General features: G+C 41.6%; 1 protein-coding gene across 1 annotated transcript in view; it reads left to right on the top strand.

Moving 5' to 3' along the window:
* The window catches only part of DNAH8 (dynein, axonemal, heavy chain 8), a 335359-nt gene that overhangs the window by 281936 nt on the left and 30674 nt on the right, over positions 1-22749 (top strand). Inside the window, exons 85-87 of the mRNA XM_011944829.1 lie at positions 2745-2861; positions 4592-4693; positions 10400-10560. Of these exons, the coding sequence (XP_011800219.1) occupies positions 2745-2861; positions 4592-4693; positions 10400-10560 (380 nt within the window). The remainder of the gene's footprint in view (positions 1-2744; positions 2862-4591; positions 4694-10399; positions 10561-22749) is intronic.

The raw sequence follows: 22749 nt of genomic DNA, 5'->3' as shown, positions 1-22749 counted from the left end.
TTTAGTGAACTGACTTAAAAAGTAAATGCTTTAGATGAAAACTGGTAGTAAGAAATATAAACATGAAGCAAATCTCAGCATTAGGGCAATTTTCAAAACTCACATTTTAAGGAACAACTAAATTGCAATGACTCAGTGCATATAAATAGGAGTGTTTCCATAGAGCCCATTTGAGCAGCTTTAGTAATTGGAGTTATTTTTCATTCGGCCATCCATCTAATTGAACATTAAAATTTAAAAATTAAGTCAAACACCTAGGTAAAACTAATGGTGTAAATTCTGATTCTCTTTTTCAAAAATGGGAAAACATCCACATTTCACTAATAAGTCATTAGCATTCTTCTCTTCAAAGTCCTCAAGATGGAAGAAATTCCGAGAACTAAAAGGGCTAGCTGTATGAATTTTCATGTTAATAGCCCATAACCCTCTCAACCCACCCTTGCTCCTGGGATAATCTGGAAGAGGCTCACCTCAATGTCTCTGAGGTCCACTTCAGAAATGTCAAACCCTGGGTCAGCCTCAGCATTGACCTCTTACAGAGGAAGGGTTCCTTCTGCCCTGGTAATAATTGACCAGTGTTTATTAGGCAACCATGATTCTTTCCCCCAAGGTGCAAAAGGGGAGACAAAAATAGAAGACGTGTTTTTCACTGTCAAGGCTCAAAATCTGGTTATAAGACCATATATTTCAATATGAAACATCTAAAAAAAAACCCACAAAACAAAAACCAAGGCAACATGAATGCTGGGACTAGAAAGCAGGAAGCTGTCAAGAGAAACAGTGTTAGGGACCAAGGCTCCCGCCCTTGCAGCTGGGACCACACAGTCTCTCCTACCTTCAAGGCTGTGGCCTCTGCTCCTTCTCACCTCCTCTAAGTACAGGGTGGAAGATGGTTCCTCACAGCTCCTCAGTTTACAAGTTTTCCTAGTCTAAGCCCCAGATAGCAATTACAAACCCTAAGTTCAAATTCCTGGGAGAAGGAATCTGGTCAGTTCTTTCTGGGCTGGCTTTCTACATTGGATCAGATTAGCTAAGGAATAGGAGTGGGTGTCACATAGCACAAATCTCTAATGCCTGACAACCTTAACTAAAGAAGTTTAGGTCTAGAGGTAACAGTAGTACTTTACGTTTTTAAGCGCTACTCTTATTATTATTATTATTATTGCCCTTCGTCTGATCTCCCAGGGTCAGAACATCTAGACCCAAATTAATCTTAATGGTTTACTAAATACTTTAAAAGCATACCCTGAAACTCAGTAATTAAAACCTTTGAATTTTCTGAATTTCTTCTCTGATCTGTTCATGAACTTGTCCAAGCAAAAATTTATTTAGATTTTTTTTAAATGGTGGGATTATTCAGGATCTGAAGCATGGAATAGCTACAGCAAGAAGGATTGGAATGGCTTGTGAACATGGCAATGTGTGCGTGCGTGTGTGCGTGTGTGTGTGTGTATTGAGTTGGGGAAGGCAGAAAAGAAAAAGAAAAGTTAGTATATACTTAGAGGTAAAAGAGTAGAATTAAACCTTCCCGTAGATGTAGAGGGATTCTACTCTCCACATGGGTCCTTACCTTAGGCACTAGAATTAGGATCTAGGAACAATCTAATAAATCATTGGATCTTCCTTAGAGACTGATTATGTATTGGGATAGGAAAAGCTGATGCCTTGGAAACATCTGGACTCATCTATGTAGTTTGTTGGATGATCAGTTCTTGGAGCTATCAGGTCTAATACTTGCCATACCTTTAAAATGCTCTCCGGAATATCAAAACAATTGAATCATTTGCTCTGAGTCCAGTTTGATTATTTATGGGTGATTTGGCATTTGTAAACAGTTAGCCACTATTGCACAGGAGTCTCTTGGGCCCTCTTTGATTAAGTAGAGGAAAACAAATGAGGATCACGTGAAAGTTTCAAGACAGACACGTCATGTGTACAACAGAAGGTTTTAGTTTTCAAAATTTGAAATGACAAGATTGCCAAGTGAAGTCATCACAGAATCTAAGTGCTCTTGAGAGAGGTTTAGGTAATCCAGTGGAAAAAATTCAAACCCTTGCATTTGACATTTCAAACTTTCGGGAGTCCAATGTAGAATAACAGTTCATTCAACAGATATTTGTTGAGCACCTACTGCATTTTTTTGAGTTGTCAGTGGAGACCTAGACTTTAAAAATAAACAAACCCAAAAACTCCAACTTGACAAATCTTTGGAGATTTGTTTGTATAAACCAGTTAGCTGTAGAGCCATGAAGTAATATTTCTAATATGGCTATATGCCACATAATGTTTCAGTCAACATGGATTGCATATATGGTGGTGGTCCCATGAGAGTATAATGTACTTTTACTATACCTTTTCTGTGTTTAGATATGTCTACATACACAAATACCTACCATTGTGTTATAGTTGCCTGCAGTAGTCAGTCCAGTTACATGCTGCACAGGTTTGTAGCCTGAGAGTGATAGGCTACCTCATGTAGCCTAGGTGTGTGTAGGCTGTACCATCTAGGTTTGTGTAAGCACCTCGAAGATGTTCGCATAATGAGGAAATTGCTTAATGATGCATTTCTCAGAAGCTAACCCCATTGTTAAGCGACATGACTGTATATCCAAAATTGTATATACTATTCTTTTAAACTAATGTCAATTGATTTTGATAATATAGCCTTAATTTTACTGTATTTTTATAGCAATAAAAATGGAATCAGGTACACGCAATACTTACTTTTCTTTGGTGTTTTTAAGGAGCGACGAAAGTTTGGCCCCTTAGGATGGAATATTCCCTACGAATTCAATTCCGCTGACTTTTCAGCCAGTGTTCAGTTTATTCAGAATCACCTTGATGAATGCGATATTAAAAAAGTGAGTGAAATTGTGCCTTTTTTCCTGTTTTTATTACTCTTCTTAAATCAGGGTTCTACGGTCATTTGAAGTCTATGATGCGGTGTGAATTTGCTGAGCCCCATGGAGCCCCCTTTGAAGGGACTTGTTCTAATCAGGCACTTGCTGGGGCAGCCTGTCCCCGCCCCCAACACACACATACCACGGAAGCTAACTAACTCAGTGGGTGGCAGAATACCGCATCTTTCCTCATGTTACACTCAAGGGCCACAGGGCCCTTCAAGAGAAGGTGTGCCGTAGGTCAAGCTTCTCCTCACTGGTCCTACTCCTGCCTCTTCAGAAGTGAAGACGGTATCTGCCATCCCATGTGAAAGTTCTTTTCCACCTTAAGTCATTTCTTAACTGCTCAGCTTATGCCTATGAATAACAATACTTTCTAGTAATGGTCATTCGTCATCATATGACACTTTGCAGTTTTCAAAGTTCTCATGTATGCAGGATCTCATTTTTATCTTCACAACTCTGTGAGATCAATAACAAAGGCATTATTTATTTATTTATTACCCATTTTACTGATGAGGTAACAGACAAGAGAGACTAAGAGACTTCCTCAAGGTCACAGAGCTAAGAACGTAATCTCTATTGTCCTTTTACACATATAAAGGGTTGGAAATTTGTTTTTTCTATAATCTTTGGCAAGTCAATGAGCCTGGGAGCCTGTTTCCTCATCTATAAAATGGCCATTGTTTCTGTGAGGAAGGAAAGAGTTAGTATTTGTGAAAGCACAGTACGCAGTGCATAATAAGGGCTCATTAACTATGGCTCTCTATACAGTCTGGCCCCCTCTTCCTTCCCAGAGTCGGGCAAGGTAATTAGAGATCCTGCAGCCTCAGTATGGGGATGGTAAGCCATGATGAGTTTTTACTCTAGAACCAAACCGTAACTTTTCCTTGAAATGACAAAGGGATATGAAATTAAAAGTATAGCAGTCTGATGAAAAGTTATTTTCTATGTGTCCATATTCTGTGGTCATTTATCATTTTGGTACATACAAATAATAGTTACCTTAAAATAGTTGCTTTGAAAGGCAACCAAGCTGAAAAATAAAATTTTAACCAAGAAAAAGTAAACAAAAAGCAGATATCTTTATTTCTCCTAACTCAAATATATCAAGGGTTTAAAAAAACTGCTAAATTGCAATATATTCCTAGTATAAAATTGCTCTAGAAATGAATAAATATTTTGATGTAGTTTTAGCACACACAATGAAATGCAGAGGATGGCAGAGGATTGCACTGAGAAAAAATCTTGTGGATAAATAATTTTCTTGTTCTCATAATTCCAGAAAATATATTACTAAGAAAGCATATTAAAGTGATGATTACTTGATCTTCCTCCTTTCTTCACTAAACACCACTTTTCTCCTCTGTAACAGCTTGGCATTACTACAATGAGTATTATAGGTAATTATATCCCCAGAGTGAAAAATAGTCTTTTTTCCCTATTTTAAATAATATACGTGCAGATACTTACCAGTGTTTAGTATTGTAGATTTTTTCTTGGTGAACAAACTGTAGTGGTTCCAGCCATGTAATAGTGAAAGAGTTATTAATATAAGACTATGAATAATTTTAAATGCGAGTCTAGTGAGTGCTTCCTTTTCGAGACCTTTTCTCTAGGGAAAGACCTGAAATGTTTATAATGATGTGTTTGGGTTGACAATGAATAATCCTTTTTTACTTTTAATAAAGGGTGTATCATGGAATACGGTTCGGTACATGATCGGAGAAGTACAATATGGAGGCAGAGTGACAGATGACTTTGACAAACGTCTACTTAATTGCTTTGCCAGAGTAAGTCAACTTAGAAAAATAAAGTTTGGAGACACATTTCACTGTATTTTCCAATTTTTTTATTTGTAATAGGTCTGCCAAACTTAAGCATACAGCAGAGCTGCTGCAAAGAATTAGCCAAGAAACAAACGCATGTGTGTGCTTACACACACACACACACACATACACACACACACAAAACAACCAGCAATTGGGCCAGGTGCGGTGGCTCACGCCTGTAATCCCAGCACTTTGGGAGGCTGAGGTGGGCGGATCACGAGGTCAGGAGTTCTAGACCAGCCTGGCCAATATGGTGAAACCCTGTCTCTACTAAAAATACAAAAAGTAGCCGGGCGTGGTGGCGAGTTCCTGTAGTCCCAGCTACTTGGGAGGCTGAGGCAGAAGAATCACTTGAACCTGGGAGGCAGAGGTTGCAGTGAACAGGGATCTCACCACTGCATTCCAGCCTGGTTACAGAGTGAGACTCCATCTCAGAAAAACAAAAACAAAAACCAACCAACAATCTGCTTGTGGTGTGGAGCAGAGCAGTGGTCAGTTCTCATTGGTCTATAACTCCTTTTCCATATAGATGAAACTGCTTGTGCCCAGGTCCTCTCCCCAATCGCCCCTCCTCCATATTCCCCATTCCTGTGCATCTGACTTGTGAGGGAAAACTGTGCCTCGTTTCTGTGCCTCTTCCTGTGAGTGAGAAGTCTCATGGTGATTTCAAGCCCCAAAATAAGTGATTGGGGGATTAATCATATTTTGAGTTTTCTCATCTCTTCTATTAGGATGGACAATTGGAAATTGAGGAAGTATTCACTTTTTCTGTGTGCCAAATAAAATCCACATGTAACATGCTGATAAATATTTTCTAGAGAAAATTATTTCTTAGCAATTGTGGCTTTCACATCAAGGATGAATATAAAAAATAACACCTACCAGACTCAAACTCTTCTTAAAATTTTTTACATTTTAGGGATGTAATATACAACACCTAAGTGGAAAAAAAAAAAGATGTCTTTTATGGTTATTAAATTATTTATATTGGGACCTATACTGGTAATTCTCTACTTAAATGATTCTTTTTTCTTGACAAAATTAAAGCCTCAACAGCAAAGCACAAGCTTTGGGAGTATTTTGATAAGCTGGGGGTTGACTAGAAAGTGGATTTTTAGCCTTTACATGTTTTAGCAAGTTTTTCTTGAAGCTACATATGGAGAACTGTGAAAAATAGTAAGTGTTGGTGAGGATGTGCAGAGGGAGGAGCCCTGCTGCTGGGAGGTCAAATGGACACAGACCTCCTGGAAAGCAGTCCAGTAATACTTAATGAAATTAGGTATCTCAGGTAAATATATCCCAGAACATTTCTAGAAAGAGTCCACAAATGGACTCGTAGAAAAATATTCATGGCAGCATTGTGTTTGGAGCTGAAAGCAAGCATCGTAGATTGGTTTTCCTAGAAACAGAGGTGGAGATTTGCATTCAAGTGCTTCCTCCCCATCCTTCCTCCAAGACATGACCTTGACTGAGGCAGCTCCCTCCTGCTAGGGCAGTTCCTGGGGAAGGACAGTGCTGTGATCTCAAAGCATCCAACACTCCAGACAGCGGGGGGAGTGAGTACCTGCTCCTGAATGAGGATCGGGTGGCACATCGCAGCATCCACTACAAAAACCCAAGACTCCTAAGGGAATAGATAAGATGCGGTAGGTGAGCACCATGGCATACTATTGCTCCCCCTGTGGGGTGCAGCCTGGTGGTCACAGTCATATCAAGTGTGTGACACAACTACCTTCTGAACCAGAATCCTCCTCCTGGGTATATGCCCCAGAGTCATTCTCAGAATGTACCAAAGAGATTATTCATAGCATTGTTGGTGGTAGTGGGAAGTTGAAGGCAACTTAGGTATCCATCATGGGGAAATTGATAAGTTACCTGTTATAGAGGCCTATGGCGGCATATAATGTAGCATTTGGAAGCAATGATCTATATGATATCATGCATAGGTCTTACAAATAGTGTTGAGTGCACAGCTTTAAAACAAATAAAGGGAGATCTACAAAGGAATATATGCATAGCTCACAAGGATAAATACATGTTCTAGGACATATATCAAGTACACTTAAACAGATGCCCTCAGAGGGAAAAGGAGACAGTGAGTGGATATCTGGACAGAATGGGGAAAAATTAAAATAAAAGGGACCTAGATTTATAAAAATAATAAACTCGGGAGTGTGAGAAACTCACCTCTGTACTTGAGATTCAAAGGAGAAAAAAAAAGGTGTCTTAATAAGTATACTTTGTTAGAATAATTGTAAAAGTACCTAAAGTCGGAGTTTTAGCAATGGAGACTAAGATGTGGTTAGCTTCAGAATATAATTCACCAAGAGTACCAGCAGAATGCTGATGGGATCAAGTGCATAGGTGAAAGAAAAGGGGAGTCAGGGTCACCCCTAGTTTTGACTTAAGTCACTGGACGCAGAATGGGGCTATTTACAGAGAAGAGGAAGGACTGCAGCAGGAATGAGTTTTTACAGAGAAGAGGAAGAACTGCTGCAGGAATGAGTTTTATTGGCTGGGGCTGGAAATTAAGAGTTCGGTTTTGATCATATAACATTTGAGATGTCTATTAGACATCCAAATCAAGTTGTCTAAGACTGTAACTGCCATGAGGGCAGGGACTTTGTCTTATTACATCAGTGCCAAAGTCTGAGCACCGGAAACAGAGCCCAACACATGTAAGTGCTCAGTAAATATTTGTTGAATAAAAGAACAAATGCCTGAATGCTGGTGAACGAGGCACCTGGATGTACAGATCCGGAGGTCATGGTGGAGCTCAGGCATGGAGATAAGGATCTGGAATTCTTCAGCATGTAGATAGTGACAACGGAAAGCTGCTGTGTTGGTCCAGAGCCTCCAGGGAGATGTCTGAGCCGGGAACACAGGGAGGGGGAGGAAGCCTGCTCCACCTTCAAGAGCTCAAGCCAGGGGGATTCCCCTTTCTGACCCCTCTCCTGCCTTTCTTTCTCTTCTACTTCTTCCCTGTACCCTGACATTTGGCATTTCAGGCCATAGAGGACTAGTCGGCTGACCTCAACCCTCTCCTAGAAACCCAAGATTCTGGGCCTTAGTTGTACAGACTTCCTGATCTAAAAGCACAGGGTTCTGTATCCAGGCCCCAGTTGGTTGGCTGTTCCCAAGTTAACAGCAGCTCCCTCCTCACCTGAGTTATGTTACTCCCTTCTATCATCTGATTCTGGTCTCTCTGGACTCCATTCTCAGCAATTAGTGCCTGAAGTCAAAAGTTCATCCTACTATTTTCCCATTCATTTGCCCCTGAGTAGCTTCTGTGGGCTCATTCCCTCCCCCTCTCTCGGGACTTCCCTAAGAGTAGCACAACCTTCAGTGGCTTCAATTCTCTAACTGTTGGACACCCCACTTCCTTATCCTACTGAATCTTCTCTTTGCCCTACATCCTCTCCAACCTCCTGTCTTGTTGCTTTCCCTCATTCATTTCTGTCTAGCTTGGATCTGTTGCAGATGGTCATCAATAACCAGAGTGAGTTTAGGTCTCTGACCCTAAGGGCATGAGCTTACCACACAAACCTGGGAGCAGCAACCCTCTTGAGAAAGGCTGCACAAAAGCCCCACAGCCCCCACACCCTGCCTTCACCTGTTTGATCTCATCCTCAGCCCCAGGCTTGCCTTCTGACCAGCTACCTGCCTGCACTGCCTCCACTTTACCCCGACTATGTCATCCAGAGTTGCCCATGGGAGAAGCAGTTCCACTGTAAACTCATGCCTGCATATGGCATCCCCTGTCCCTCTGACTTTCAATCTCAGGCTTTTCTTTGAACCTTGCTTTCTCTGTTCTCAGCATCTTACAGAGTCTCTCTGCTAAAACCAATTGCAGAACTGTATTGGGTGTTCGTGGGGGATGACTAACATAGTAGCTCCATGTAGATTTCATATTTCATATTTTGACTTTGCCCCAAAATAGCCTCCAAATTTGGTGAAACTCAGCTATTCGTGTGTGTATAAAGTGCTGGGAAAACAGGAATAAACTTCATTTTGCTCTTACACATACATGTCATCTGGCAACACAGAATTTAGTGTGGTTATTTGTCATCTGTGTGCTGAGGACCCATGGCCTTTGCCCTCTTAGGGTGTCTTCCTGCCATTTAAGTCATCTACATCGTGAAAAATCTAATGTTTCCAAGTAATGACCATGCCCATAACACTGTTCTCTTTAATAACTTTCAACTACTCTCCATTTCTTAAACTAATCACCAGTCCTCACCCTGACATCAACAGTTATCCGTGGTAGACCTCACCTCACCCTTCCTGTCCTATCTCTTACGACTACATTGGGTTCACCCTATATTCCACTATTCCCTTAACTTGCTTCTCATTTTTGCATCAGTTGTTCTATACCTTTGCTTATGGGACCTCCCCATTCCAAGTTCTCCTGTCAAAATCCTCTCCCTCAAGTCTTATCTCCAAAAATCACCTCCTTGAGAAGACCTCAGCTGACATTCACCTGGATGTTCTTTGTTCCTGCTTTAAACCTCCTTAGTACTTTGCTTATTTTTATTTCCTTCTGACTCTTGCCTTAGTGCATTTTGTATTGTGGTTATTAAGTAATTGGCTCATCCATCCACTGGGTCACAAGCTCCTTGAAAGGAAGGACTGTGTGTCTCTTCTCTTTCATTCTGTTCTGGTTCTAAACTCAGCCTGCTCATGCATAGGAGTTGAATAGGATAAAACAGAGAGAGAATCAGTACACAGGGTATTTCAGAGCAATCACTGGATCTAAAAAGAGCTGGAGGAAGGAGATGGAGGGAAGGTACTAGAGAACCTGTGACCAACCAGAGTAAGGCGCCGTCCCTCTTTCCCGTCAAGTGCTCTGAGTAATTCAGATGTCATGCCTGCATTTCCACTCTTCCTGTCTTCCCATTATTTCCTTCCCCACTGGGAAAATTGCTCTGGGAGACGTAAGTCATTGCCTCAAATCTGGTTCATAGGCATTTAGCATCAGTTTTTTTTTTCCTTTCTGAGAATAAGTCTATTCACACCAAGCATATATTTGTTCTCTCACTGTTTTGTTAAAGATAATTCATATGGAATAAGAAAGGGATGTCTTAAGGCAAACAGCAAGGCAGCTAAATACATTTACTTCTTGTGGACAGGGACATAATTAGCAAATGAAGCTCTTCAGCGCAAGGTGGGAGGGGAGAGTTTGCATGGAGCCCTTCTGGCCGTGTGCTGGGGCTCAGTGCTGTGTGAGTGAAACTGCGCACAAGGACATCCTCCTGGTATGAGCCCCACTTTGGGGAGAAGTGGGGTGATGAAAATGCCCAGATATTCTCTTGCGTGTAGGGGTATGGCCTCACAGACTTTGCAGTATGTTCCTACTGCTAAAGTGGAATTGAGAGTTGTCAAATGACTCAATTAGAGAATGAGTTTGTAGAGTTGCTCTCTGGTCCTTACTCTTAGTGAATATCCTCTTTGGTGTTAAACGGAGGCCAGGTCAAATTGTGTTCTGGCCTCTCTCTTTTCTCCATATATGTGCTAATTATTCTATCAGTAGTATTGTTAAGACACTCTCAAAATCAGTATTAAAAACTCTATTAAAATGGAAATAAGGTGGCCCCTCTCTCCTTTCTTGTAGCAGTTTTCATTTAGATGCTCATCAATTTTATTTCTTTTGTTTTCTCTCACATACAGGTCTGGTTCAGTGAGAAGATGTTTGAACCATCATTCTGCTTTTATACTGGATATAAAATCCCCTTGTGCAAAACCTTAGACCAGTATTTTGAATACATCCAGTCACTGCCATCCCTAGATAACCCTGAAGTCTTTGGGCTTCACCCTAATGCTGATATCACGTAAGTTGCTGGCATTTTTTAATTTGAAGGGGTCATTTGTAACTCAGCCTGGCAAAGATGGTGCATTTCATTTTCTCTCCTAATCTCTCTCCTTTCCCCCTTTTTTTATTTTACTTTGAAAAATAGTGTCGCTTCCTGTCTCCCAATTACAACTTTGTCATATCTTGGCCTGCTCTCCTCTCACTAAATCCTGATGCTCCAATGTTTATGACAACGTTAAGCTCTAATTTATGCATTGATTATTTCTCCTCTGTCATGCCATAAAACCAGTTGGTGTTAGTGGTAGCGGAGAGTGGTCTGCCAGCTCCTCATCTCTTTCTTCAAAAATTCATTAAGAATATAATGCTCGTAAATAGAATCTAAAAAGCCAGGCGAGAACAGATGGGAGGGTGAAGAATCGTATTTCTGCCTGGTCCTCTCTCTCATGCCCTCCTCCCCCACTCGCTCATCTGCATCCTTTTGTCATGCTCTGCCTGTGGTGGGTGCAGTGCAGTGAGCACTTGAGCACCCGACACAGATGCACAGCCCCAGAAGGAAAGAATGGAGGGGTTAGCTCTGCGTGAGTTCCCTGCTTCCCTCATCAACTAGGGAAGAAATGCTCCCCGATCCCAAGCTCCTTGGGATGAGGTGTCATCCCTTCTCTCTTTAGAGTTCCCTACCAAACCTAAGCACCAGAACCGGAATCCTTTGGAATGGACCGCATGCCCTCTGCGGCCCCCTGATGAAAAGCCACAAGGTTTACATTCAGGAAAATGGTTTCAGGAAATGGGAGAAACCAGGACTCCTCTGACAGATTCTAAGCTGAGAATGCCCTAAGAGTGGGGCATTCCTCTCTCCTAGTCCCTGGCATACTGTTGTGATTTTAATAATTCTCTGGGTTTGGACATGGACATTTCCCTGGCCTTGCCAGATGTCCCAGGAGTCCTAGTTTGCTGCCAATTTCCTTGTCTTCCCACCTCTGACCCCGCCTCCTAGCTCCCTGTATGAGGATGCACTTTTGGCCTCTTCACATCCGCATTGATTCCACCTTCTCCATATCCTCTCATCTCGCCCAGGCTGCTTTTCATCTTCAAAGATGGAGACATGATTGAAAATACCTACAAATGCCAATGCTCTGTTCCACCCCCATGATGGACCCATGAAGGCTCGTTGGTGGCAGCTCTTGCTGTTATTTAAGGAGGCTTTCATAAGTTATTTGGGGATGGGAAAGAAGTGAAGAAATAAAAAGGATTCCTCAGGGATCGGGTTGACAATCAACTCTTACATTTTATGAAAGAGGGAGCATAGGAAAGTTGTTTTGCTTTAGCTGAGACTTTAAAAATGTGAGTCAGACCATGTCAACACTTCGCTCAGAATCCTCCCAGGGTTCCCGTGACACTCTGAGTCAAGGTCAAAGACTGACAGTGACCTACATACAGATGACCTACAAAGCCACATAGTGCCACTGCCCTCTACCTCCCCACCCTGGCCCTTTCAGTCCTCTCCCACCTTCGTGCCCACTCAGCTCCTGTTACTCGGGCCAGATAGCTTCCTGTTACTCAGACAGGCCAGACAGTACCTGCCACAGGATACTTGTACTTCCAGGAACCTCCCTGCTCTTAGATATCACAGTGGATCACCCTTTTACCTCTTCTGGTCTTTGCTTAGATGTAGCCTTTTCAATGATGCCCTCCCTGGCTGTGCTATTTAAAGATTGCAACCCACTCCGCAAGCCCTGCCCAAGACCTTGTCTGCCTGGCCTTGTATCACCCACTGACATACTCTACATTTTTTTTTTTTTGAAGCAGCGTTTCACTCTTGTTGCCCAGGCTGGAGTGCAATGGCACAATCTTGGCTCACCACAACCTCTGCCTCCCAGGTTCAAGCGATTTTCCTGCCTCAGCCTCCCAAGTAGCTGGGGTTACAGGCATGCGCCACCACGCCTGGCTAATTTTTATATATTTTTAGTAGAAACAGGGTTTCTCCATATTGGTCAGGCTGGTCTTGAACTCCCAGCCTCAGGTGAGTCCGCCCATCTTGGCCTCCCAAAGTGTTGGGATTACAGGCATGAGCTACCATGCCCAGCCTCATACTCTACACTTTAGTTACTGATTTGTTCTTGTCCAACAACCACCAGGAAACCGTAAGTTCCTCTACACCTGAAACTTTTGTGTTTTCACTGCTGCATCCCTTGTGCTATAGCAGTGCCTGGTGCTCAGAAAGTATTTATTGACTGATCAGTGCTGCTAAATTCTTCTAGAGTGTGAAAGATGTGATCAATGAGGAGATTCCATGGAAAGATCCTACGAGTTCACGTGAGTGGGCAGAGAAACCACTGATAAGTCTTTTTTTTTTTTTTTTTTTGAGACGGAGTCTCGCTCTGTCGCCCGGGCTGGAGTACAGTGGCCGGATCTCAGCTCACTGCAAGCCCCGCCTCCTGGGTTTACCCCATTCTCCTGCCTCAGCCTCCCCAGTAGCTGGGACTACAGGCCCCCGCCACGTCGCCCGGCTAGTTTTTTATATTTTTTTAGTGGAGACGGGGTTTCACCGTGTTAGCCAGAATGGTCTTGATCTCCTGACCTTGTGATCCGCCCGTCTCGGCCTCCCAAAGTGCTGGGATTACAGGCTTGAGCCACCGCGCCCGGCCAACCACTGATAAGTCTTAATGCGCTTGCCAATTTGTGACCAAAAATGTTCTCATATGAGAGCTCTGAAATTTAATTCCATCCTTGACAAGAGACTGGGGAGTCATGAGAGCCGGTTCCTGGATAATCCATAGGATTCTAACAAGATGAAACCATCTCACCCTCAGCCAGGGTGATGGTGCGCCTAGGCCTTGTTCACCGCAGCCTGTTTCACTCACCAGCTCTCAAGAAAGATGAACCAGGGCTAGAAAAGGTCCAGAGAAGTACAACTCAAATGTAAAAGCGATTGGAGACAAAGACAAACTATTTTTCCCTTGACTTTTTATTTGGGATGATTACAAACTCTCAGAAAAGTTGCCATACAGTAAACATTCATACGTTCCATCGAGATCCAACAATTGTTAACGTTTTGATCCATTTGCTTTTTCTCCTTCTATATTTGTATGTCTGTATGTTTATATATCTACAGCTATATCTGTATATAATCACGTATATTTCTCTGTGTGTCTGTGCTTTTATGCCCTCTCAGTGGATAGAGCTAGGAAGCATGTATGTTTTAAAACATTATGAGTTAATACAAATAACTCTAATTCCAATTGTATACCTCAGGATTGTTCTTTGTCTTCCCCTATCCCACGTTGATATCTCCTTTCTCCCACTGTAAAAACTCTGGTTCCCAGCAACTTCAATATGTGTATTCATTTACTTGCAATTACTATGCCAGTACCACTACCAGCAAGAAACCTTTTCAGTAGAGGTCAAGATTTCTTTGCAGTTCTTTTTGTCCTTAGGGTATATTCCACTAAGTGTACAGAGTATTGTGTTCAAAAGTCACTTGGATTAATGATTTTTTTCTGTGTGGTTATGCTATCAATTGATATATAGTTGTGTTTGTTTGTTTCTGTTTGTATTACATTTAAGGTTTTCCCCCCACATATGCTATTGCTTTGAATATGTAAAATATGAACATGGTTCAAAAGTTACAACTTGACAGTAAGTTGTTCTTAGAGAAGTCTCAGACCTTTTCAACCCATTTCCTTCTTATTTTATGGGTAACCAAACACAGTTTCTGGTTTATCTTCCCTGTGTTTCTTTTTGCATGTACACATACATATATACATATTGTTATTACCCTTTCTTTCTTATACAAAGTTACCATGCTATATGTATTGTATTGTGTCTTACTTTTTTCACTTAACAGTGTATCCTGTAAATCACTTCATATCAGGTCATAGGTATCTTCCCCATTATTTTTTGACAGCTGCAGGCTACTTCATTGTTTATATGGATCATAGTTTGTTCAACCATTTGCCTACAGATGGGCATTTAGGTTGCTTCCAATATTTTGCTATCTCAAATAATTCTTCCATTAATAACGTTATGCTTGGCCGGGCTCGGTGGCTCAAGCCTGTAATCCCAGCACTTTGGGAGGCCGAGGCGGGTGGATCATGAGGTCAGGAGATCGAGACCCTCCTGGCTAACATGGTGAAACCCCGTCTCTACTAAAATACAAAAAAAACTAGCGGGGCATGGTGGCGGCGCCTGTAGTCCCAGCTACTCGGGAGGCTGAGGCGGGAGAATGGCGGGAACCCGGGAGGCGGAGCTTGCAGTGAGCCGAGATCGCGCCACTGCACTCCAGCCTGGGCGACACAGCGAGACTCCGTCTCAAAAAATAAAAAATAAAAAAATAAAAATAAAAATAATAATAATAATAATAACGTTATGCTTATGGACTCTCATATTACTGGAGGTATATTTTCAGGGTAAATTGTTATGGGTGGGATGGCTAGATCAAGATTTAGTAAATACTGTCAAATTCTGTTACATAGGGTTATACTATTTTGTGCTTTTACTTGCAGTCTGTGAGAGTGCCCTTTTCTTCAGAATGTCATCAACAGAGCACTGGTGAGGCATTTGAATCTTCACCAGTATGACTGTGAAAAATGTTATCTCAGCATAGTTTTAGTTCACTTCTCTTATTTTGAGTGAAACTGAGAAAATTTTCATATACTTAAGGCTATTTATACATGGTCTGTCTATTCCTTTCCAATGGAGTTTTTATTCTTTTTATTTAATTTTAGGATTTATTTATATGTTAAGGATAACAACCCTTTGTTTGTGATATGGATTGCAAATAGTTTTCTCAGTTTATTTAGCTTTGCTTGTGATTTTTCCCCCATTGATCAGGTAGAAGTGTTATTGTTGTTTCGTTTTGTTTTTATGCAGTCAAATTTATGACTGCACAAATTCTGTTCTTGCTGTTGTTACATCCGGATTTTTAGTAGTAGTAAGAAAGCTTCTTCCCTCATCAGGGTATAAAGGAATCATCTACATTTTCTTTTAGTGCTTGTAGGGTTTCATTTTTTACATTTAGTTCTTTTACCCATTAGGAACTTATTGTGGAATAAGTATGGATGAAATTCTTTTTCCAAATAGCAATCCAGTTATCCTATCACCAGTGATTTTTTTTTTTTTTCCTTTTTTGAGATGGAGTCGTGCTGTGTTACCCAGGCTGGAGTGCTGTGGCACAATCTCAGCTCACTGCAGCACCTCTCGGGTTCAAGTGATTTTCGTGCCTCAGCCTCCTGAGTAGCTGGGATTATAGGCACAGGCCACCACGCCTGGCAAATTTTTGTATTTTAGTAGAAAATGGGTTTCACCATGTTGACCACACTGGTCTGGAACTCTTGACCAGAGGTGATCCACCAGGCTCGGCCTCCTGCTTCCTTTAACATAGAATTTCCTTCCACAGGTACTTGGGTCCATTTCTGTACTTTCTATTCTGTTTTCCTTTCTACTTTGTAGCAATCTGTTTTAAATTTAGCTAGTTTCCAGTATGTTTTATTGTCTGGTAGTTTTATAGTCTCCCCTCATTGCTCTTTTTTTTCTGAGCTTGTCTTAGCTATTGTTGCATGTGTATTTTTCTGTTGTTGTCAGAAATTGGTGTTGAATTTTGTTGAATACCTTTCAACCTTTATGGAAGTAATCACATGATTTTCCCCCAAACACCGAAAAAGTTGGTGAATTATATTAATGGATTTCCTAACTCAAACTTTCTACAGATAATCTGAAATTAATACCACTGGGTTCTGATGTATTATTCTTCTCCTAATGTAGTGATAGACTCTATTAATGGTTCCCTGGGGAATTTTGCATTGATATTCACAAAGAAGAGTGGCATCTTTATCAGGTTTAATTATTAATCAATGTTGTATTTGCTCTGTAAAAATTTGGATGTTTTTCTAAGCTCTGGAACAATTTATGTAGTATTGGATGCTTTAAAGTTTGGTAGAATTCTCCTGTGAAACCATCTGGGCTCAGTGCTGGTTCTTTGATATCTTTCATATTCCTCTGTCACCACTGTAGTCAATATTTTGTCAGTTGCGTTCTCCTAGGAGATTATTTGTTTCATCTAGGTTTTCATATTTATTTACACAAAGACATGCAAAGTAGTCTTTAATCTGCTCTAATAAGCTGAACTCAGTACAATGTGGTAAAAAATGAAATCACTTCTCCCTTACCCTATACTGAGTCCAACCCATTCAATAAAATTGTTACAGAAGTGTGGACATAACGCTAACTCTGTAGACCTTGGTCTGAAATCTGATGACAACTTGAAGCCACTCTGGTGCCTCTCCGAAAGGAATGTACTAGCCTTCTGAATATAATCTATCAAGGCAGCTCTGTTCAACCGCTTCACTATGGTGTTGCCAACACATCCCAGAGAAACCACCGAGAAACAGTGGTTATACTGTTATATGGTGGTTATACTTACTTAATACTAAGAAGGAACTTACTATTTGACACAGGAACACCTCACCAGAGCCAGGGGCTCCTCTTTAAAGGATTCTCCTGCTGTCCGGCTCAGCAGGTTCTCAGTCCTCAGTGGCAGAATCACACTGTGACAGAGTAACAAAATATGTTGCAAAATGCAAAAGGCTGCAAAGCATGACTTTAATAGCATCACCCTTCAGTGTATGGTCCAGGTAGCAGTGTGATCTAGTATCTCTCTTGCTTTAAAGAGTCTTCCCTTCCCTTCACATGCCTGTTAATCTATGGCCTATGTTCTACTCACATTTTAACCTCTTTTATAGTCATTTCCACCTTCCTTCCTGAACAGAGCTCATCTATGCCAATGGCCTTTAGAACATCAACATGCCACATATATATTGTCTAGACCTTTCCTCTGTGCTCCATAGTCATTTATACAATTTCCATGTGACATCCACTGGCATGTCTTTCAGATGGCTTGACTTTAAAAGCCCCAAACTGAATCTCCTCCATCTACTTCTCCTCTGTCTAAATGGCTCCCCACAGCAGTTAGAATAAAAGACAAGCTCTCTACCATGTGACAAGGCTCATCTCTCCACCTCATGTAGAGCACCCATGGTGACTAATCGACACCTTGGGTTGGGTACCCTGTGGGTAAGTCCAGGTGCGTGAGGATGCAGACCTAGAATAGGGATGATTGTGGGGTGGAGTGAAGCTGCAGGACAGGTCTCAAGAGGGGATTGATAGGACTTAGCGAATGCAGAGCAGTGGCTGAGAACCTTCTTCTGTGGCTGTTATCTGTTTCTTGCTGCACACTGGTGGGTTAGAGAGGGCATGGCGAGCCTTTTGTGTTTTGTCAAGTCTGTCTTCACAGCTCTGTCCAGAGGCCCACATGGTGTCGCTGGCATGCATGCTGTAGGATGCCGTAAGCAAGCTTCTCCCAAAATAGTGTCAGGATCTTGCAACTTTTCACCACACTAGTGAGGTCAAGTAGAAAGTCCTGGACCCGTGCCTAAAATGGGGGATTATATCCACTAGAGCAACTGGCGGACCAGTAAGACCTATGCTCCTCCTCTGATCTCTCTTCATCCTCAGCTTCCCCTATGGTCTGCCCTGGGGTCTCTCCCACCCACCCTGATCCCTTTTCCCCAGTAAATCTTAACCCATTTCTGGTTCCTGGTCAGGCGGTCAGCTCTGTTCTGCAGCTCCGTGTTTGGTAATTTTTTTGGTCTCTGAGTAAGCCTTGTCCTAGGTTCGATGCTTCTTTCCTCTGGCTCTGAATTATCTCGTGGATGGAATCCTGCCCCTACTCATCCTGGCAAGTGAGCTTGCCTTCTTGGAGGACTTCGCTATGCCCCTTGCTGTTCCCCCGCCGGCCACCAGGAAGCAGTAAGCAGTAACAGACGAAGCATCCCTGCTGAAACCCACCTCTGGTCTTCACCCAGCTCCAGCAAGATGTAACTCTCCAAGCTCTGAGTGAAATGAAAGAAGGAGTCAAAGATGCCCCTGACATTGCTTGTCTGGGAGCTGGGGTAGTGGAGGAGTTTGGAACAGGAGTATGTTAGAGAAGTTACAGAGTTATGTTGGGGGCATGTTGAGCTGGGAAAGAACATGGGGTATATCTGAATGGGGTGAGAAATACAGACTGGAGCCCAGGTGAAAGGTTTGAATGCATGTGTGCAGAGATAACAGCTTCAGCCATAAGAGAGGACTCTGTAAGATATGCTGTCTAAGTCTGTGTGAATGTCCCCAACCAGAGGAATCATTAATTTATCTGACCATCCATGGTGTTCAACAGCATTCTTGCTTATTTTTGTTTGTTTGTTTTTGTTTTGTTTTGTTTTGAGACAGAGTCTCACTCTGTTGCCCAAGCTGGAGTGCAGTGGTGCGATCTTGGCTCACCGCAACCTCCATCTCCCAGGCTCAAGCAATTCTCATGTCTCAGCCTTCCGAATAGCTGGGACTACAGGCATGTGCCACCATACCCAGCTAATATTTGTATTTTTAGTAGAGACAGGGTTTCACCGTGTTGGCCAGGCTGGTCTCGAACTCCTGACCTCAAGTAATCACCCACCTCGGCTTCCCAAAGTGCTGGGATTATAGGCATGAGCCACAGTGCCCGGCCATTACTTGATGATAGACTATAATTGGGCCATGATGGAGAACTTGATGCCTCCTGTTGATTGGAATCTTCACACTGAAGTTAGCATCCATAAATTTGAGAGAAGAGGGAGATTTGGGCAGGGCGAATCACAAGTCTCTCTCCTCAGTCATTGCATAAGAATGCAGAATCTCTTAAGTGGAGGGGGAAATCAAGGTGAATAAATGCTTTAAAATAAGTAAAATCTCTCTCAAGAGTTTAGATAGCATAGTGATAGGAACCATGAAAATACACAGTTTATTCACATTTTATTATGTAGATTTATAAGGTACCAAAGACTCTGCAAATTCAACTCTCTCAGTGTCAAAAATGGTTGCTTATTCTCGCTCTTTTTCTCATTAGTGGTTATGCATGTTTCTTTACCTTCTGAAATTTATCAAATGCCTTATTACAACCTTTATATTCATTTCAATGCAATACAAACTGAAATGTATTCCTTTGAGTATTCGAGGACACTTTTGAGATTTAGATTTTTAAAAAAATTTATGCTCATTGATATTTCATGTGCAAAGATATATGTAAATCTAGACTGATTTGGATATTACGGCACACTAATATCTCATTAGGTAGTTATTTCATAGACAGCTCTGTTTTTCAGTTGTTTTGCATTTATATTATCCATGACCCTGACTTCCCAGAACCACCAAGCTACAAGGGCAATCTGAGCTTCTTCCCATATTTACTCTAAAGAGAAATTTTCTTCAAGAAATAACTTAGAACCAACCCTCAAGGAATATTATAGTTCTTGTTCTTCATCTCAGAGCATTTATGAGGACTGTTCTCCTGAAAGCCCTTGGGCTTTTGTGGCATATAGAGAGATTTGCAATTCTCCATTATAGCTAGCTAACTAGGCTTCTGCCTTTCATATCTTTGCAAACATAAAATCACATTGTGGAAAAAGAAATGTGCGTTGTTCAGCCCTGGAATACCAGGGAATGACATTCTGTGCATAATGAAATGTGTGCTGGGGAGAGCTTGGCTAGCTCTTATTCACAGTGGATCAACTTTTCAAGGCTTCTTCCCAACATCTATGTTTTCAGGCCTGTGTTCAGATTATCTCATAAAAAATTAAATAACTCACCATGAAAATGATTTATTAGGTGGGATCTAGCAGTAGCATCATCTCCATCAGCCTCTCCTTGGAGCACCAGTGAACTTGGCCAGAGTTAGCAGAGAGCAAAATGGTCATCTTTGCAATGGTGTGCACTGCTGGGACCTATCCTCTGGTGCTGAGCATGCTTCCACGGAGGGCTCAAGTTGAAGGTGACCGAGAGAGCACCTGAGGATTTGGATATGGGGGCTTTCTGGGTTTTTTTGTTTGTTTGTTTGTTTGTTTGTAGCTAGAACAGGTAGGAAGAATGAACTCTGCTTTTCTTAGCATGAATGGAAATTTACTGTGGTTTTCTTGTCTTTAATCATTACAGGTCTGCATTGATAATATAATAAGAAGAATAGCTTTACTTCACTCTCAAATTATATCTTTCTGATTCTCCTGTGTTTTGAGGACTATGTATATATGGCACAAAAGGCATTTGCAACCCATTCCTGAATTTTGAAGTAGGGCACGATCACAGTTTTTAAAAGTCATATAAAGTATAAGAAAAATACAAATAACTCTGAGGGGGGAATCCTATGAAAATAACCTATGAAAACAAATGAACTTATCAATTGTCAAGGACTAAAAGAGAGATAGATATTTCTAATATCTATAGATGTATTAGTATTATATTATATTATCTAGTCATATTATATAATAGATATATAATAATTAGAAATGAATGTTCCTAATTCATTATTAGAAATGAATACAAAAGTTGTAATAAGGCATTTATACACAAACACACACACACAAACACACACACACACACACACATTGAAAGGTGCCAGGAAATCAAAAAACAATAATAACAATATACTATGTTTTTACCATAAGAAGGAATAAGTACATTTTCATGCCCTTTAAATATTGAAGAATTGCTGTCCTTTATATTTGAGGTTTAATAAAATGCAAGCCAATTGGCCTCAATTCAACAAAAAAACATTTATTGAGAACTTACTGTCTGGCTAACCCCGGGATACAAAGATGAGTAAGATGCAGTCCGTGCTCTTGGAACACATTATCTATTGGGGAATATGATGAGTGGCAAATGCTGATGAGGTACAATGTGGTAAACTCTAAAATCAGGGTATGTGTACATTGCTATGATGACACAGCTGAAGGAGCAATCAATTCCAACTTAGGGCTCAAAGAAAGCTAGTGAGAGAGGCTCCATTTAAGTTGTGCCTTAAAGTAGGGGTCCACAACCCCTGGGCCACAGACCAATACCAGTCCGTGGCCTGTTAGAAACTGGGTCACACAGTAGGAGGTGAGTGACAGGTGAGTGAGCACTACTGCCTGAGCTCCGCTTCCTCTCCGATCAGTGGTGGCATTAGATTCTCATAGGAGCGAGAACCCTACTGTGAACTGTGCATGCCCGGGATCTAGGTTGTGCACTCCTTATGAGAATCTAATGCCTGCTGATCTGTCGCTGTCTCCCATCACCCCCAGATGGGACCGTCTAGTTGCAGGAAAACAAGCTTAGGGCTCCCACAGATTTTACATTATGGTGAGTTGTATAATTATTTCATTATATATTATAATGTAATAATAATGGAAATAAAGTGCCCAATAAAAGTAATGTGCTTGAATCATCCCAAAACCTTCCGCCCCCTCCCCTCCAGTCCGTGGAAAAATGTCTTCCACAAAACCAGTCCCTGGTGCCAAAAAGGTTGGGGATCACTGTCTTAAAGGATGTGCAGGAGTTTCTCAGATTGGAGATGAGGTGGGAAGGAAGTGACTGCAGGACTGGGGGCCAAGGGCAAAGTGCAAAGAAGAGGAACATAATGAGCAGTAGGGACCAAGACTCAGACTGGGATGCGCACACCAAGGAACAGTCCAAGGAAGGGAATGCAAACGTGAACGTGTGTGGGGTGTTCTGGGAACCAGGTCCAGTACACCTAAAGCATGAGGAAGAGGGGGGTGTTTAAAGAGCAGAGTGGCCGATGCAGAGTGTGGCTTTTGAAGGTTTTGCCAGAAGAGTTTGGGGCAATATTTTAAATTGGAATACGGTTATTTAGTCATTTGTTTAAATGTACTTAACCTACTCTACCTTCTACATGGCGTTTTCTGCTTGCATGAGGTGATGGGAATTAGCATTTTGTATACAGAGATTTAAACCTTTTCCTGCCATCAAGTAATTCAGGCTGAAGTTGGAATGAAGATAAACAAGCATGTCATCATGTACAGAATGACAAGTACAAAAATAAAAGCAAGCACTGAGAGCTATGCACACACATAGGGAGAAAGTCTAGGGAAGGCTGTCTAGAGGTGAAGACATCTAAGCTGAGCTTGATATTAATAGCTAGTTAGGAATGAGCTATAATCAATGAAGAAATGAGGGCAGAGCATTCCAGGCAGTGGAGTTAGCTTGGGAACAATCAAAGAATATGAGGGGAGTCATGGAATGCTTGATGAGCTTCAGGTAACTTACAGCATAGGGTGGAGTGTGGGAAGAAAGAAGCAAGAGGAGAAGCTGGAGGTAGAAAAAGACTTAGTGATGAAAAAGGTTTGTATGCCACGTGAAGGACTTCAGA

Source organism: Colobus angolensis, unplaced genomic scaffold, assembly GCF_000951035.1.
Source record: "Colobus angolensis palliatus isolate OR3802 unplaced genomic scaffold, Cang.pa_1.0 Scaffold105, whole genome shotgun sequence".
Lineage (NCBI taxonomy): Eukaryota > Metazoa > Chordata > Mammalia > Primates > Cercopithecidae > Colobus > Colobus angolensis.
This window is presented reverse-complemented; position numbering and strand designations above follow the sequence as displayed.